General features: G+C 38.5%; 1 protein-coding gene across 1 annotated transcript in view; it reads right to left on the bottom strand.

Moving 5' to 3' along the window:
* The window catches only part of LOC106906069 (adenylate cyclase type 6-like), a 51046-nt gene that overhangs the window by 6033 nt on the left and 27450 nt on the right, over nucleotides 1-17563 (bottom strand). Inside the window, exons 4-20 of the mRNA XM_014971154.2 lie at nucleotides 12298-12447; nucleotides 10599-10720; nucleotides 9942-10053; nucleotides 8559-8686; nucleotides 8316-8474; nucleotides 7027-7168; nucleotides 6534-6662; nucleotides 6412-6440; nucleotides 5447-5594; nucleotides 5006-5103; nucleotides 3295-3382; nucleotides 2678-2794; nucleotides 2440-2598; nucleotides 2148-2323; nucleotides 639-659; nucleotides 271-303; nucleotides 53-185 (exon numbers count right to left, since the gene is read on the bottom strand). Coding sequence (XP_014826640.2) covers nucleotides 53-185; nucleotides 271-303; nucleotides 639-659; nucleotides 2148-2323; nucleotides 2440-2598; nucleotides 2678-2794; nucleotides 3295-3382; nucleotides 5006-5103; nucleotides 5447-5594; nucleotides 6412-6440; nucleotides 6534-6662; nucleotides 7027-7168; nucleotides 8316-8474; nucleotides 8559-8686; nucleotides 9942-10053; nucleotides 10599-10720; nucleotides 12298-12447 — 1944 coding nt within the window. The remainder of the gene's footprint in view (nucleotides 1-52; nucleotides 186-270; nucleotides 304-638; nucleotides 660-2147; nucleotides 2324-2439; nucleotides 2599-2677; nucleotides 2795-3294; nucleotides 3383-5005; nucleotides 5104-5446; nucleotides 5595-6411; nucleotides 6441-6533; nucleotides 6663-7026; nucleotides 7169-8315; nucleotides 8475-8558; nucleotides 8687-9941; nucleotides 10054-10598; nucleotides 10721-12297; nucleotides 12448-17563) is intronic.

The raw sequence follows: 17563 nt of genomic DNA on the forward strand, positions 1-17563 counted from the left end.
GAGGGACAGATGAGCATAAACGTGACCCGACAGCGCCCTCTGGTGGCCGTACCTGTAGTTTCCAGAGGAAGTCGAGGCGAGCCGTGGATTCAACCTGCTGTGCGTGCAGGTACAGCGCCAGGACGAAGACGGTGAGGATCACAGGGGTCATGACCCGCAGGGACACTTTGGTCACAGAGTATGGGCTGCAAAGAGACCGAAACTCAGACTGAATGAAAGAAACTTGGAGGAATGATTACATTTTTAACAAAAGCAATTGAAACAACATACCACTCAACTGTTGTAGTTTCATTGAAACTGGACCTGAAATTACAAACAAAAAATTCTTTTTGTGAATAGAAATAAAGACAATTACTATTTTCTCATATCAGTATTTACTTCTGACACATAAACTGTAATTAATATATATTGTCTTTATGTGAAAATTTTAAATATTTAAATGCTAATGAAAAAAATAGGAGATAAACGGTTGATTTGAAAAAGAAATATCACAGAGTAAGACACTTTCTTCACATAATTTAAGGTAATTTAATGACTAGAAAAATAAAAAAAACAAGCTAATGTTTTATATTTATTAATTCTGGTAGAGATATAAAAAATTATAAAAGTTATCTCATAAATGTAAACAAAGAACTTACCAACTGGTTTCATTTAAAGCACTAAAAGAGAAAAAAAGAAGCTCAGTGAAAACACAAAAGTATTTAAAAAAACAGTCAAAGAGAACTAATTGTAATTTCAATATATGAATATTTAATACCAGTTTTAACAATGCTGAAAGATTCAACTACAATGATCCAGCATTTAAAACTGAAGACAGCACTTTTTCACTTTTTTAATGTAGCAAAAAAGATATAAGAAGATTCATTCAGCTATTAATGCTTAGTTTATTGCTTAATAGGTAGGCTTACATGACAAAAAGTTAGGAAATGATGTGTATTGTAACAACAACAAAAAATCCAGATCTTAAAAGTGCGGTATGAAACTTTCATGTAAACTATTTATTTGTTTATTTGTTGGAACTGTTACTATGTCGTGACAGCATGATATGAGACAAATACTGGAGCTCCACTGTCTTCTGCCGATGCTAACTGAAAACAACCAATCAGAGCCAGGAGGTGGGTCTTAGCGCTGTCAATCACAATGCTGCATAGCGCTGTTAGCATATCCTGTTGTGAATGCTAAGGCTAGTTAGCATGGCCACTGATGATGGCAGATAAACAGTTTTCCTGAAAAGATAAATTGATCCTCCACCATTATAACGTTCATCAGCGAGTACATGTGTTGATTGACAGCGCTAAGACTCTCCTCCTGGCTCTGATTGGTTGTTTTTGGTGCATTTTTTCAGACGGCAATAGCAGAACTGGAAGGAGGTGGAGGAGATTGATCTTTTCACAGATTATTTGTCATGACATCAAGACAGTTTTAGCAAATATGTATAAAACACCTTGTTTATAAAAGTTACATAAATTGTTTTTTAAGTATCAAACTCTACAGAGATTACTGTATTTTCCGCACTATAAGGCGCACCTAAAAACCTTCAATTTCCTCAAAAGCCGACAGTGCGCCTTATAATCCGGTGTGCCTTATATATGGAGCAATATTGAGCCACAACAGGTCTAGCATCTACGGTAAGCAGCCGCCGACTTCATTTTCGCCCGTAGAAGAAGAAGCGTGCGGTGCATGCTGGGATAGTTGTCAGAACGCTGGTTTGTAATCTATTAATAAAGTCTGACTGACCTATCTACCTACCGACCATCTAGAATCAGGTTGTCTGCAGGTCATTTAGCGCCACGTTCTCCACGAACATGCTGTGCGCGAACAGAGAAAGGTGACCATCGTCCGGCCACGCCCCGGCCCAGTCGCCGACCGGAGTCGGACTGTTTTGTTGACATTCCGTTTAGCGGAGCTCCATCTAGTGGTAGCATAATGTAACTGCAGCCTCTACTGTAGCGTATGTTCTATGGGCCTTATAATCCTGTGCTCATTATAGTGCGGAAAATACGGTAGTTGAATGCCATCAAAGAATGACCGAACAACAAACATTTGGTGATTTGATGCCAAGTTTTGGACAGTTTTAGTTATACAACCAAAATGTTAAATCACAGGACATAACTGCTTCTTTTACCACAACACACTGCTGCACTCACATGGCATTGGAGGTGACAAAGAGGTCTGCGTTGTCAAATAGTGCTACTTGTGGCCACTCCACGAGCAGCAGGAAGGTGAGCTGGATGAGCAGCATGAGGGCCAGCTTCCCTATGCTGCTGATTTGCAGGAACACTGAGCAGGCCAGCAGCGTCAGCAGCACACTGTAGCTAAAATACTGGAACATACAGGAGACAGCCGCGACCCGCATCAGCAACCACGAGCCACAGAAAAATCTGTTTGCTTCTCTTGGAAGCCGCTCCAGAGGAAAGTGGTGTAAGATGGTGGACTGACCTCGGGAAAGGGGCAGGAGGGGCCTTGGCTGGGGCAGATCTCCAAACCTCCTTCGATGGACACATTCAAGCTGCGGATCAGACACGGCGTCACCAGGCCTGCAGACGTGTTCAGCTTCTCGGCGACGCATTCTGTCAAGCTCTGGGTGTCGCAGGCGAACTGGAGACGATCATCCAGAAACGCATTCAGAGTCACGTCCTTAAAAAAAATATACATCTTTTTTTTTGTCAACTCTTACCATATTAACAAAGGCAGAGATGAAGACGAGGATGATGGAGAAAACTCCAACCAGGGTGCTGTTGGTCCGAGATTGGACAATCTTCTTCGAAACGGTTTGCATTGCAGCTGGGAAGAGCTGCAAACACAAATGATTTCCACATTATATATATTGCCCCAGTACAGTCCCTTATAAAAATATTCATACACCGTAAATTTATTTCATTTTATTGCTTTACAACCACAAATGTCAGTGTATGTTATTAGTATTTTATATCGTAAATATGTATATTGTATCGTGAACAGAATATCATGTATCGTATCGTGCAATTTGTGTATTGCTACAGCCCTACTACATATCTGTTGCTGTTACACCAGAATTTATAAAGGCTGTTTCTCTTCTATTACAGGAAGATGAATAAAAATGAACACCAGACTTCAAAACCCCTTTTCATTAACTTCACAATCTTGCTCTTCTTTTATTTTAGTCTACAGTAAAAAAAGACTAATAAGAAACAATGATATTTGTGGTTGCAACCAGACAAAATGTGCCAAAATTCAAGGAGCAAGAATCGTTTTGCATGAAAAAAAAAAAGAGCAACACTTTAGTGATTGTGCCCAGATGAGCTGCTCCGCTACCTTGATGCATGAGTATATGGCACAGATGAAGAGAATGTTGGCGAGGATGATGAAGATACTGATGTAGATTCCCAGCATCACTGGAGTGCTGCAGGGAAGAGAAACACATAAACAGTTTCAGAGGGACATTTAGGATCTGGTCCAACAAATGTTGGTATTTCTGCGCTCGGAGGATTCAGGTACATCTCCTGTTAAATTCCCTAAATAGAGCATTCATTCCTGTTTCTTGTTGTCATATGTTGCAGTCAAAATAAATCACCAAAGCAGCTCAGAAGGAGAATTTTATGTACAACTTCTACAGAAATACATGAAGTCAAACAGCAAAATAAGAAAAAGTGTGTTTTAGATCCTTTTTCCAAACACAACGATGATTTGGTTTTTCAGAGTAGTCAATCTGGGAACTGTTATATGTAGAATTAGGAGAACTTTAAAGATATTTACCATCTTAATTAGATTAAACTGGTCAATCTCTTAGTGGCTACATCCTAAAATATGTGCCAAGCATTACAGAGGGGATTTGTGGGATCTTAACTCCTAATTAGATTTTCCCATGTTTGGAGTCATAAAGGTTTATTGCAGTTTGAAAAACTGTGACAAGGAAGAGGCACATAGCCATGTGTTTCCTACAATAATAAGAGCCACCAGATTGTGTTACAGTTGGATTTTCACAACAAATATTCCCTTAAGTACCGCATTTTACAGGCTCCATCATCTTGACATTAGGATTTACACAGCAGGATTTACACCTTTTCTGTTTGGGTTACGTCATTAAAAAAACAATCCTCTTCACTGCATTTCACTTCGCAAAAGACACAAAGACACTAAAAACTTCTGCAAAGCTTTTACTCCTCCTAAAGGCCAAAGGCGTTTCAACTGCAAAGTTTGGGCTGATACTATTTTGAACCGTATAGCCGCCATCTTTCCTCGTTAAAAATTATACAATAAAATGACAAGTTTTAGTTTTCATCCTTGTCTGTTTGTGCAGCCGACCGCGCAGCACCCACTTTTACTGGGAAATCAACTAAATAAAAGCAATTTTAAGCCACCACATGTGTGTTTTTTGACAAGCTTTACAGGAGGTTGTTTTTGGCGTCCATCATGGCGCAGAGGGCTGAGTTTCAAAGAGAGTGACGTCACGTACAAAGGGTCAATAAATGCAGCTGAGATAATACTTTTGGAAAAAATATATGTATTTTTAGAAGTGCTTTCTGTTATGTTAGCAAGTCATTCACTGGTCTATTAAAAGAGCATGCCTACAGAACACAATGGTATTTTATAGGTGAAGCCAACTGTATAAAATTAATTAGCATTTTTCACTGCTAAATTTAATATCACTATGAACATTCTTTACAAGTAAATTAATCCTTTTGCGACTCATTCTGACATTGTCAAAGTATCATAAGTGGTACTTCTTCACATTTTCAGCTTTGTGCAGAAGAACATTGGCCAGACTCAGCAAAAAAATTTAAAAAATCCCATAAAGTTAGTACAAATAACTTCTCTGCAGTCCAGAACAGTTTTTCTAAATGAGCTCAGAGAAAGAAAAACTAAAGCTTCAACATTTGCAGCTAATGTCAGTTTAGCTTGGAAACCGTTAAAGATGTTTCTGTAAAATTTGAATCAATCAAAGCAGAAAGTTCTGTTAAAAATGGTAAATATTGAAATGTCTAAACGTGAAACAGACAGACGCTGTAAGACGTGAGGTACTCACTGTGGAAAGACGACAATCTGTATGAAAGAAATGAAGCAGAATACTAGCAGAGTACAGGCGACATATCCCCCAAAGCGGTCGTCAACTTTCTTGGAATACTGCAACAAAAAAAACACAAAAGGAAATAAATGCTTTTGGGTTTTGGGGGTATGAAAATATTTACTAATGTAGACACAATGAGGGCACTGGTATCACTGTCAATGCTTTAAAGTTCTCCTCAGATTGTTGCTGCACACTGCTAGTCAGCTGGCTATAAGATAAATTGGAATATCATGCCTCTGAAACCAATCAAGCCCTACTTATCTTTCTTGTTACGGTAAATAGTTGGGTTACTATCTTGACACAGTGAAATTGTAATATTTGTATTAAACGTTATAATTCCGTAAAGCAGTATGGTTACTCTGAAGTGCAAAAGAACTAAGCGTTTTTGTTATTTTGGACCTTTTTTTCCAGGCTGGACGTCTGGAAGGTGAGGAGGAACTTCTTGACGTGATCTTTTCTGAGCTGGTCAATACTCCGAGCATCGATGGCTCGCCCCAGAAATTCATCCACCTCATCTTCTGGGTTCATGGCCTCCTGAACGCCTCGGCTTTCATAAAAGAAAAAAAAAAAAACATAATTAGTGGTACTTAGTAGCAATAAACAAGCTATGACAAAAAATGGCTAAAAATGGCCACATTAAATAGTGAATAAAAAAATAAAACCTAGGAAATTCGTGTTATGCAAGACTATTTCTTACATACGCTGACAAAGTAAAGAGAGGAATGCTGGAAAAACTGGATGTCCTTTAATAAGCTCTAGCTTTGCTTGGACTCAGCTGACCAGCACCAAACTCAAAGGATAAAACTCGAAATAATCATGATTAGGGATTAACCGATTTATCAGCGCTGATTTTCTCAATTTTGGGATATCGGTAATTGGCCGACACTTGTATCTTATTCCCTGATCTGATCTACCTCAGCAAAGATTTAAAAAAACACCACTCCTCTTCTGTTCTCCCATGAGAGACATTTGACTCCATGTCATGTCTGCACGTTTGCAGTTAACAATAGTAACTCCACTTTTGCCAACGAAGTGACTTTGTTGCTATCTTTAGCAACATTTCAGATGAAAACAATTGGTGTCGATCAAAATCAGAGTCAACAGGAAAGGCTTTTTAAAGATCAGTAATTGATGGATCAGCCAGAAAACGATCGGTGCACCGCTAATCGTAATCTGATGCAACCCATTTTCCCTCAGGCTTACATGTGAACTCTACATGTTTGTTATGGTGACTTTGTCTGTTCAAATGTGTTTTACTGTTGTTTCTAAAAAAAAATAAAAATAAATAAAATAAGGGAAAACAAAAACACAGGGAGGCAACAGAGCAAAACAAAAAAATGTAACAAAGTAGTGTTTGGACTCACTTGTCTTTACTGGAGGACTCATCAATCCCCTAAAAAAAAAACAAAAAGGAGAGAAAATGATGGATTTTGAATAGAAGCTGCAGCCTGTCGCTTCTCGCCAGTGTATGGATTCTCAGCCTCACCATTTGTCTGAAGACTTTGGAGTCTTTGGTCCGGGGGAAGGTTCTGTCGGGCACCCAGCGCGGCATCAGCCCCTCGTTAGAGTTGGCCCTCGTCCGCTGCATCTTCGCCATCATCGCCTTCTCGTCCTTCTGCTCAGAGAAAACAACATGAAGGCTTGACCAACTGTTCTCGTGCAACACAACACACAGCGAACGACAAAACAAGTGACTAAGGGCACTTTGTGTATCTGGCTTCTCTCTGGCCGACCGGACAAGCAGACAAGCAGACACTTTATTTGTGAGTGGGAAAGAAATCACACACTTGTGGTTTTTCGTGTTCAAAGCAAATAGTTAAAACAACCAAAAATAACATGTAAAAGATTAATCTATTTCAAGCACTAAAATAGATTAATAGTCTCTGACCAGATTCATCTAGAAAGCTCGCATCTTTTCTGAATGGGAAAAATAAATGTCTTATTGTTCTAATCAAATGTTTCTGTGTTTGTGCTCTGACCCGTTTCTGGCTGCAGCCCAGAACCAGGAAGGTCTCGATGCTGTTTTCCTTCAGATACGCGTTCCTCTCCCCTCCGTAGCCCGGCTCCACTTCATAATCTCCGTTCAGGTACTGCAGTGTGGCCTTGGTGATGTGGATCCGCCTGGTGGAGTCAAAGGACAATTTTTAACATTTTATTTTATTTCATTTAGCTTTACTACTTTTTTCTTGCTGTGTTTTTTATCCCTTTCTTTTTTAATATTTGAGTTTTCTGTTATGTTTTACTATTTTTTTCTTCCCTTTTCAACTTTAATTTGTTTTATTTTAATATCCTGTTTTATTTACTTTTATTTAATTTACTTATATTAATCAGTCTTACATTATTTCATTTTTTTTCATTTCACAGGGTATAATTTATTTAAATTTTTCAGTTATATTTAATTTTATTTTGCTTAGTTCTCCTTTCATTTTGCTCTCTTTCTTACTTTATTTTGTTTTTACTGCCTAGTCAGACTCAATTTCACTTTATTTTATTTTTTCATTTAAAAGGGTATGATTTATTCTCATTTTTTACTTTATTTACTTTTATTTTCTGCAATTCCCTTTTCTTTTTGATGTTTTTATTTTGCTTTAGATCGTTTTGTTTGTTTTTTAGTCTAATTAAACTGAACTTGACTTTATTCTACTTTATATTTACATAGGAACAACCCAGTCAAAAGTCCTGCAGCAATAGATCAGCGACTAAAATATTGTTTAAGAGCACATAAAATAATTTTTTATTAATTAAAATATGTATTTAGATTAGGGTCGTTTGTCAGATTAAAAGTACGTTTTTTGTATTTAAAATAATTTTTATTGGTGTGATTCTAATATTGCTTTAAGCAGAAAATCATAATTAACATAAGTAAAGATTTAGCATACCTGTATGTGATAATAACCCTTATAATAACCTGTTCCACTAATTATTCTAAATTTTTAAACTGGTATGTAAAAATGACACAACCTCCACAAACTCTATGAAGTTTGATTATGATTGAAACCACAAAAATATCTTTGCTTACAAGCGAGACAGTATGTGACTAAAACAAATATTACTAACCTGACCAAATATGATTAATATTATAATTTAATATAGACCAAAAATCTTTGGAGTAGCACTGGATAATAATATGGAACATAAGGATGAAACTAAACACTATAACCATGATACGAAATAATTTTCGTATTCTGTTTTTCTTACAAAAAAACATTTACACAATAAAGTCCCTGAAAACATATAAAAATATAATTTACTGTGATTTTCCCCTCACCCTGCTTTGCCCCCCGCCTCCATGTGATTGGCCAGCGTGACGTCATTCGACCACACGTCAAACTGCCACTTCCTGAGTCCCAGCACGCCGCAGTGGACACGCCCACTGTGGATGCCGACGCGCATGTTGACGTTGACCCCCGTCACTTCACGCACCAACCTGTAACAGGCACATCAGCGAGCGAAGCACAATACGGCAAAACTCACCGCAGCCCAGAATGTTTTTATTTCATTTCCTGCTTACGAGATGGCTTCGATCATGTCGACGCCCATCTCCACGCAGCAGTGGGCGTGGTCGGCGCGCGGCTCCGGCAGCCCCGACACGCAGTAGTAACAATCGCCTAAAATTTTGATGCGGAGACAATGGTTCTCCTGAGAAACAAGAGACAGGAAAAAAGACAGGACGTCATGAGAGACTTGTCTTCCAGAGAGCATAAAAAAGTTAAGAGATGAATCCGTTTCAAATCTGTTTCTTCTTAAAACAACGATTTAAGTCATGACAGATGGCGAACCAGACGCTTCCTGATATTTATCTCTTTGTTTTTATTGAATTTGATAACCATCATGGGAAAACAAGCCCCTGCATGGGATGTACCACCGACAAATAACTGAAGTGGCTGATATCAGGAAATCCTACCAATGGCTGGAGAAAGCTGGACTCAAGGACAGCACGGAGGCCCTCATCCTGGCCGCCCAGGAACAGGCCCTAAACACCAGAGCAATAGAAGCTCAGATCTACCACACCAGACAAGACCCAAGGTGTAGGTTGTGCAAGGAGGCCTCTGAGACAGTCCAGCACATAACAGCAGGGTGCAAGATGCTGGCAGGGAAAGCGTACATGGAACGACATAACCAAGTGGCGGGCATAGTGTACAGGAACATCTGTGCAGAATATGGACTGGAAGCCCCGAGGTCAAAATGGGGGACACCCCCAAAGGTGGTGGAGAATGACCGAGCTAAGATCCTGTGGGACTTCCAGATCCAGACTGACAAGATGGTAATGTCGAACCAACCGGACATTGTGGTGGTGGATAAAGAACAGAGGAAAGCCGTTGTGGTGGATGTAGCAATACCAAGTGACCACAACATCAGGAAAAAGGAGCATGAGAAACTGGAGAAATACCAGGGCCTCAGAGGGGAACTGGAGAAGGCCTGGAAGGTGAAGACCACAGTGGTGCCTGTGGTCATCGGGGCCCTCGGGGCAGTCACCCCCAAACTGGAGCAGTGGCTCAAACAGATCCCAGGAACAACATCAGACAGCTCAGTCCAGAAATGTGCAGTTCTAGGCACAGCCAAGATACTGCGCAGAACCCTCAAGCTCCCAGGCCTCTGGTAGAGGACCCGAGCTCAGAGGATGAAAGAGACCACCCACGGAGGGTGAGAGGGGAATTTTTTTTTTTTTTTTATATATATATATATATATATCATTGTATTGCTATTTAATAGCTGTCAACTCAATACATTCTATTCTATGTTTCTTGTGCACTTTGTAGTTGCCCAGTCAGTCTATAATCCAAGGATCTATAGAGAGAAAAATTAGGGTGATGGCAAATTTCTCGTTTCTGTACTAAACAAAAAGACTGAGCCCCTTTAACAAACAAAGCAGCTAGCGGCTGAACGTCCTTACCGACGCCAGCTTGTCGAATCGGGCAAAGAGCTCATTGAGCGTCATGACCAGCTCCTGGGCTGTGCACTGGGACGCCAGGCTGGTGAAACCCTCAATATCTGCAAACAGAATACTGAAGCAGAGGAAAGACAAAGAGAAGCAGAGTTAAAAAAGCATTTTTAATGAAGTGACACAACAACTTTTAGCTTGCAGTTGTAGTTTGTTATCCGCAGGGCCACTGGCTTTGGCATGAGGTCTGACCTTAAAGTGGGCTCAAGGACTTCTGCGTGGCTGTAGTGTGTGTGTGAGCGTGGACTGTGTGTGCTCAGGGCTGTAATTGAATGTGTGCCGAAGCTCTCCATCTTTGGGGATTATCTTATCTTGGCTGCGGGTGATTAAGTATTCCCTCTCTAGTGTTAATTAGCCTCCACTCTGCCAAACCACTCTACCCTCCGAGCGCGCCGCACATGTGTGTGTGTGAGTCTGTGCGCGTCGACGAGCGACAGCCTCGGCGAAAATTTGGAGAATTTATTTATTTATTTATTTATTTATATTTTTTGGAACAAGCAAACAAATCTTACAGCGATTTTTATTTTTCACCGCGCCAGTCAGAAACGGCTCCTGCCAAGCTGGTGTAAATGAATACTTCTCAGGAAAAAATAAACCCGGCTTGCCCACCTGACATTGTCGTGTTTCTGGATGTAGATCTTATGAAACATCATGTCTTCCTTCTTGGCATTGATGTCAGCCTTCATCTCCATGGCAACGTGCCTTGGCAACACTGAAAGCAACAGACGTTCCTGGAAAACACACACACACACGCACACACACACAAAAATATAGAAAATGCAGATTGTGTCATTCACAACATCACTGTCTGAACACAGAATGTTAAGGCACGCTTCTGACTGTCTTCAGATTAAAAAGTGACTTTAATCTATCACTAAGATCCGTTAGAAGTTAAAGAATTTAATTTGGCTCTTTGTAGGTAAAATTTACTGCAACTTACAGAAAGGATCACACAATGTTAGTGTATATAAATGTATTCAGATTTAGGATAAAATGTAAGAAGTTGTTATTTAGCGTTGGCTTACACGTTCAGGAGTTAACTTTAACATGAAATTTTAGAACAAAAAGATATGCTTTGTTGCTCCATTTTTATTTTTCATAAACAAAATAAAACAACAAACTTTGCAAAGTTTTTTATAAACTGGCAGCTTTGTTCATATTTGAACTTAGAAGAACTTTATTTTTTAGTAGCTTGTAGTTTTTTTTCCAGAGATTTATATTTGGTTCAGAGTTTGAATTTTACTTAAAACATATAGTTCTACTTTTTTGTGAATGTCTCTCATAAAAACTAAATTAGATTAAAAATGGGTTCTTCTTAGAAAAATTTACATTTTCAAAAATTGATATTTTGAACAGCTCCTAAAAGTGAATGGCTTCTGAAAGATTTGGTTCTCTTCAAAGAGTCATAAGTCCCGTTGTTAGTTCAGTGCTGGCGATTGGTTTATTAAAAAGTAAATAAAAAAAAACAGCCTTTGTTCAAGGAAACCTATTATGCAAAACACATTTTTCAAGTTTTTGTGCTTCCTTTCAGGTCTCAAATGCATCTAAAAGCATTCCAAGTGCTTGCAGAATCACCCAGAAGCTTTTTGGCAGTACATTAATGTTTTTTGGTTTCTGAAAAATGACCCATTTCAAAAACCTCCTGATTGTTAAGTCACAATCGTCAGGCACTACGCCGTTACCTAGCAACCCAAGTGGAGTCCCAGCAGGTTTGGTCAACTGGTTTCACCGCTGTATGATCTGTACAATGGCTGCTGGAAACGACATGTTTTGTTGTTGACTTACCATCCAGAACCAATTTGCTCCTTCCTTGTTGGTTGTGCAGGAGGCTCAACGTCTGCTTTTCAAAGATTTATGTTGTATAATCTACTTTCAGCCATTTTGTGAGTGTAAACATTGAGGTAGAGGCGTGACCAGCAGCAAATTATTTGGATTTAAAGAAACAAGAAAATCTCATTATCTAAGAATGATTTTGAGCAAAAACATGTAATGAACATGTTCTGTTTCGCCCATAGCTCTGTCCAAAACTGTTCAAGGAAGCATAATAGGTCACCTTTAACACCTTCAGACAGCTGATTGGGTTTGGAGACAATTCGTCTGAAACTTTGAGGGCTGTTTTTCCTTATTTTCATGCATTTGACATAATTAAAAAGCTTAGACTGCACACTTTAGGAATCTGTAAATATCTCAAAATAAAAGGGAGACTTGTTCCTCGTTGTCACATTTGCTATTTTGATCTGAATTTGAAATCTTACTCAGTTTGAACTAAAAATGTGCTGAGAAAGACTGCGTCTCCATGGAGTCGTACCTGCTGCTGATTCTCCCTCTGCAGGTGGAGCCTGGCCTGGATGTAGCCCCTGGTCTCCTGGAACGCTTGTCTCTGGGAAACCTCAGCCGGGTAGTGGGTGCAGATGCCGATGATGTTGGTGCACAGGAAGATAAGGACATTGGCACTCACCTGGAGAGAGCAGAACATTTATTTACGAGTTATTTATTGTTTCCAGGAACATATAGTTTATAGCCTTTTAAAGAAGCTTTAAATTAGCAGTGGAGATAGGATTTTACTGATTCTTATTTTATACTAGAACATGATCTCATGAGGTTTGATACGCTCTGCTTTTGAGATTTTATTATTAACAGGTTTCACGTTATTCAATAGATGATAAATTTCCTGTATTTGTTTCGTCTTTCTCCCTAAAACTGTCCAACTGTTTTTGGATTATTAGCTCTGCAGAACCAAACCATGCAAAGAGAGATGCTTTAAAGCTGTCTTCAGTCTGCGCAGGAAGTCAGCAGTCACATCCTGTAAGATCCGATTATGATTTGATCAAATGTAATCAGACACATCTGTCAGCCTGTGCAGCCTGCAATAACTGTTAAAATGGGCTAACTAATTATGGTGCCCTTTAGTTTGTCTGATCATCATGACATTTATCCTTCTTATTAACCAAATATATCACTTGAAAAAGTATTTACGTTTCCCCATTTGCTGTGCCTATTAAACATTAAATTACATCAAAGTTGATTGCAGTTCAGGACTAAAATTGCAAAAATACACAACAGTAAAACTGGTGGGAGGTTGAGAAGATTAAAATACTTAAAAGAGGTGTCAAATACGTTTTTTTTTTTCAGTGAGATGCCAAATACAGTCATAAGTGCCAGTTCTCACACTCCTTGTATCAGCTTGAAAGCTAAATTTCACACTTCTTTGTTGCCAAAAACAATGTTTGTGCTCACGTAAGGATGTTTTTTTATTGAAAGGTATGCACATTTACTGCAGATTGTTTTTGTCTGATCGGCTTTCATCAAGAATAAATAAATAAAAAAAACAGACAGCATTTGATTAATTTGTTTCCCCATTTCATAATTCAGTTCTTTATTTAACCAGGAAGGTTTCACTGAAATACAATCCCTGGAAGTCTGCATGCAAACGGTGTCTGAACCAGGTTATCCGGATTTCTGTGCACACATGCAAATGAGTAATGCAGAAGATTAATACAGTACAAATTCAGCCGTACAGAAATCTAAGTTTGCTTTCTCAATTGCTTTAACATCTAAGCCAGAACACTTTAGAGGATTATATGGACATTCAGATCAGACTCATAAAATACAGATTACAGATTAACTTCCAACTTTCACTGTGTGTTTAGATTAGATCACTTGTGTCAAACTTGAGGCCCGTGGGGCAAATCCAGACCACCATATTTTTTTATATGCCCCTCTATTCTTGACTAAACACTAATTTTGTTTAAATATTGTTTTCAATCAAATCACTGCAGTTTTTATCTGTTTGTTGCCAATTGTATAAATCAGTCCCTCCAGTTTCTTGATAATTATTGTGGAAATTCAACAAATCCTCACACTTTTTTGCACTATTACATAATTGGGAGTCAATAATTGTCAAAGACTTTCTTAATTGTACTGAACAGCAGCCTCAGCATTAACTGATGTCAGTTTGTAGTCCATGATCTACTCAGTAAGTAATAAAAAGTTGCATTAACATTATAAATAAACGCAAATATTTAAGTGTTTTGGCACCAAAAACACTTACATTTTTATTGCCAAAAATCACAAGAAATATCACGAAATCCTGCAGGGACTGAGAAGATGTTCAACAATGTTATTTAATTTCAAGATTTCATTGATAATTTGTGAACAGAATTTTTTAGTAACACATTCTGGCAGAACCGGCCCTTTAAGAGCATTCATGATCTTGATTTGGCCCAAAACAAATATTAGTTTGACAACATTGGACCAGATGTTCTCCTCAAACTCTTTTCTCATGTTTCTGCAGCATCTAACTACTTTTCTCCCAGGTTTCCATTTAGTTAGCTCCATCCATCTTCTAATTAAGCTTCCCTGTCCCACCTGAAGAACAAAACTCCCACAGCATGATTCACTCTCCACCATGTATTTCTATGTTCAGAGTGATACAGATTGTTAGTTTTGATCCTTTTGTAGATGTTTCCACATAGAGCAAATATCTCAATTTTGAATTTTCTTCTCTTACGTTTGCTTTATTCCGTGCCTGGATTATAGTCATAAAGACTTTTCTCCCCTTAATAGATTTCATAACTTTTGAAGGCGACTAAACAGTTTTATTCAGGGGTTACTGACAGAGTTAACAAATATTTTTCCTTCTACTAATTTACTGTTCAGTTACATTTAATCTGAACAAATTACATTACAGTTTGATAATTGTTTTGTAATAATAGCATTCTATAACTGTAAAATCTTTCACATACAAAATATTTTAGTAATTTTTTTTTATTCAAACACACGGAATATAAACTACTATGCTAGATATACCTTTAAATTTTCTCAGATCACATGAGGGAATATTTACAACATCCTTTTCTTGCATCTTTCTTTTGTTTATGTCTAAATCTCTCGGTGAAACTGGGCCTGTTTTTCATGCTGCGGTCTGTCCAGAAGCGCCTGCATTTTTTTTATGAGACAATGTGATAACCTCCAGCGCATAATAAAAACTTTCAGTCTGCATCGTGGGAACAGCTGCCGACCCCACATTGGGCCACTTCCTTGAAAAGATGAGCTCTTGTTTCCACGCTGTACGTGACGCTCGTCACTGCGGAGGCCGCATGTGGACACGCAGAGACTCCGGAAGAGGAATATGACCCGAATTAAACTCCAACAGGAGCAAAGACGAGGCTTACAACCACGAGGTCCTCTAATGTTTGACACTCCTTTGGACTTTGTGCTTCTGCTTCTTCTAGCAGGTCATGTAAGCTAAATGTGTCACAGTGCCATCTACTGGTCGAAAAGGGGAATACACAAAGGTAGAGATACTTCATAGTGGAGACAACTGGAGCCGTAAAAGGTAAGACGCAACATATAAACACAATGATGTGCAGATAAAACAGCTAGCTGACACTACAAAGACAGTTTACGTTTACGTTATTACCCCATAAAGCTAAAACTTAAACTTTAAAGTTACTATTAAAACTTTCCGTATCTCTAGAAATGGCTTGAGAACGTCATGGTCAGACTTTTCTGTTTGTTTTGTTATGTTTGCTGTGAAATGTTATTTGATAAACATAAAATCTACACTCCCTTGTATGTCTCTGATGACATCACAAAAGGCACAGCTGATCAGAAACGTTTCTAGCTCTTGTTTTGACCTGCAGCACAGCCTGTTCCATCAACATCCAGTCATCCAGGCCAGAGGAATTAAGAAAGGCTGAGAAAAATACCACTGTTCAGCAGTTCAAAACGCTGGATTTAACTCATTTTAGTTCCAACTTATCAATTCAATAAATAGCTACTAAAATAAATAAATAATTTCATCATCTTTTATAAAGAGACACTATTTTATTTATATATTTTTTAGCTCTAAAATACAAAAAGAGTTGCATACATTTCCCTCTTGTACTAAATGTTAATATTTATGGAAAATTATGTTTAAAAATCACAAGTGGTTAAAATAAATTGATCTAGAAGATATTATTAATACTTTTAAAAACTATAAAACTGCAATTATTACAAGATCCATTTTCAAAAACACTAGTAGATTCTTTGGCATGTATAGTGTTAACATTAACATTTTACAACATATTAGGAGTCATTAACAACAACAGTGGATGGTCCAAAGAGCCAAATAAAATACATCAAGGTTTTTGGTTGTAATGTGACAAAATATGAAAACGTTTAAATTATGCAAACACTCTTGCAAAGCACTTTACAAATACAGCATTTATGCAAAATCCTATTCATAAAACCTCAGTGTTCAGCTTTATAACTAAACTTTGCATAAACATGAGAAAAGGTAACTCAACCAGCTCACATCAAATAAAGAAATCATTATCTGTTGTGGAATAAAAGGTGTGTCATCTGTTCCTGAACGTTTTTTCACACAACCAATTAGATCATATTACTCTTTTTAATTTTAAAGGAATGACTAAATATGGATTGTAAAGTTATATTTGCTTCAGGTTATTAAATTCACTTTGGAAATCTTTAAGATGTGAATATTCTGCTGCTCTGTTTTATTCTCTTCCACAGACATTAAGAACAAAGGTAAAAGCAAAAGAGATAAAGATATCGAATCAAACAACAAATGCTTAAAGGAGCCTGGATGTAAACAGTTTGGGTTTATTCCGCTGAGGTTCCTAGAAACTTCTGAGAATAGAGTAAGTGTGGAACAGAAACAAAAATAGAAACAGGTGGGTAATGCATTAACAAGTTTACAAAGAAAGTCAACAAAAAGTGGATTATAAAATAAAAGATCTGCAGCATAATGGACAAGTCAGATAAAACTGAAGAACGACAGCTGTCGGAGGTAGGAAAAGGAAATAAGAGGTACCAAGAGAAGCGGGTAGAGGAAGGAAAAACACAATGTAAGGATGACAGGGGTAGGAAGAGTGTTAGTGAGAGGGGTGAGGGGAGCAGATATGGGCCACAGCGACATTAGGCAGATGGCTCAGAGCGCTCAGCACTGTTTACTTTACCCTTACTGTTCAAGCAAAACCAGCCGCGGCCCTAAAGTGAAACCTGCAGTGCCGCGCCTGCTTCCAGGTGGACGTGGGAACGCAAGGACGGTCAAGCGGAGGCCTCCGCGTGCAGAAAGGGTTTGTTATTATTTCCATATGCAAATGTCTGCAGCGACAGTAAGCATACATCACCATAGGTTCCCACGACGTTGGAGTCACACCCTGCGCACGAGCCTCAAAGTAATTGCTTGCTTTTCTTAAGAGGGCATGGACGAGTGGGTTTACAGAGCACACAGTCATGTCCTGTGTTTATGCAGCAGCACTCCACCTCTTCAGTGGCGTTTACCTGCTACCTGCACAGAGCACACCTGCTCACTTCAACAACACACTCATTAATCTTGACTCCTGTCCACCATTAAAATCCCTCCTCTGTGCTCTATGCTATTCACATCAAGATCACTTTGTGAGAATTAGAACAAATCGTGTATCAATGTTTTAATATATTTTCTTTCCTGTAATGAAAGCAGTTGTCGTTTTGCCGAGGTTTGACCCGGGAGGAAGCGGCCAACCGGCTGGTCTGTGGAGAGGCCCTAATCCCTGGATATCAAAATGGCCTTATGTAAGAGA

Source organism: Poecilia mexicana, unplaced genomic scaffold (assembly GCF_051168715.1).
Source record: "Poecilia mexicana isolate PSO_F unplaced genomic scaffold, ASM5116871v1 scaffold_7, whole genome shotgun sequence".
Classification (NCBI taxonomy): Eukaryota; Metazoa; Chordata; class Actinopteri; order Cyprinodontiformes; family Poeciliidae; genus Poecilia; species Poecilia mexicana.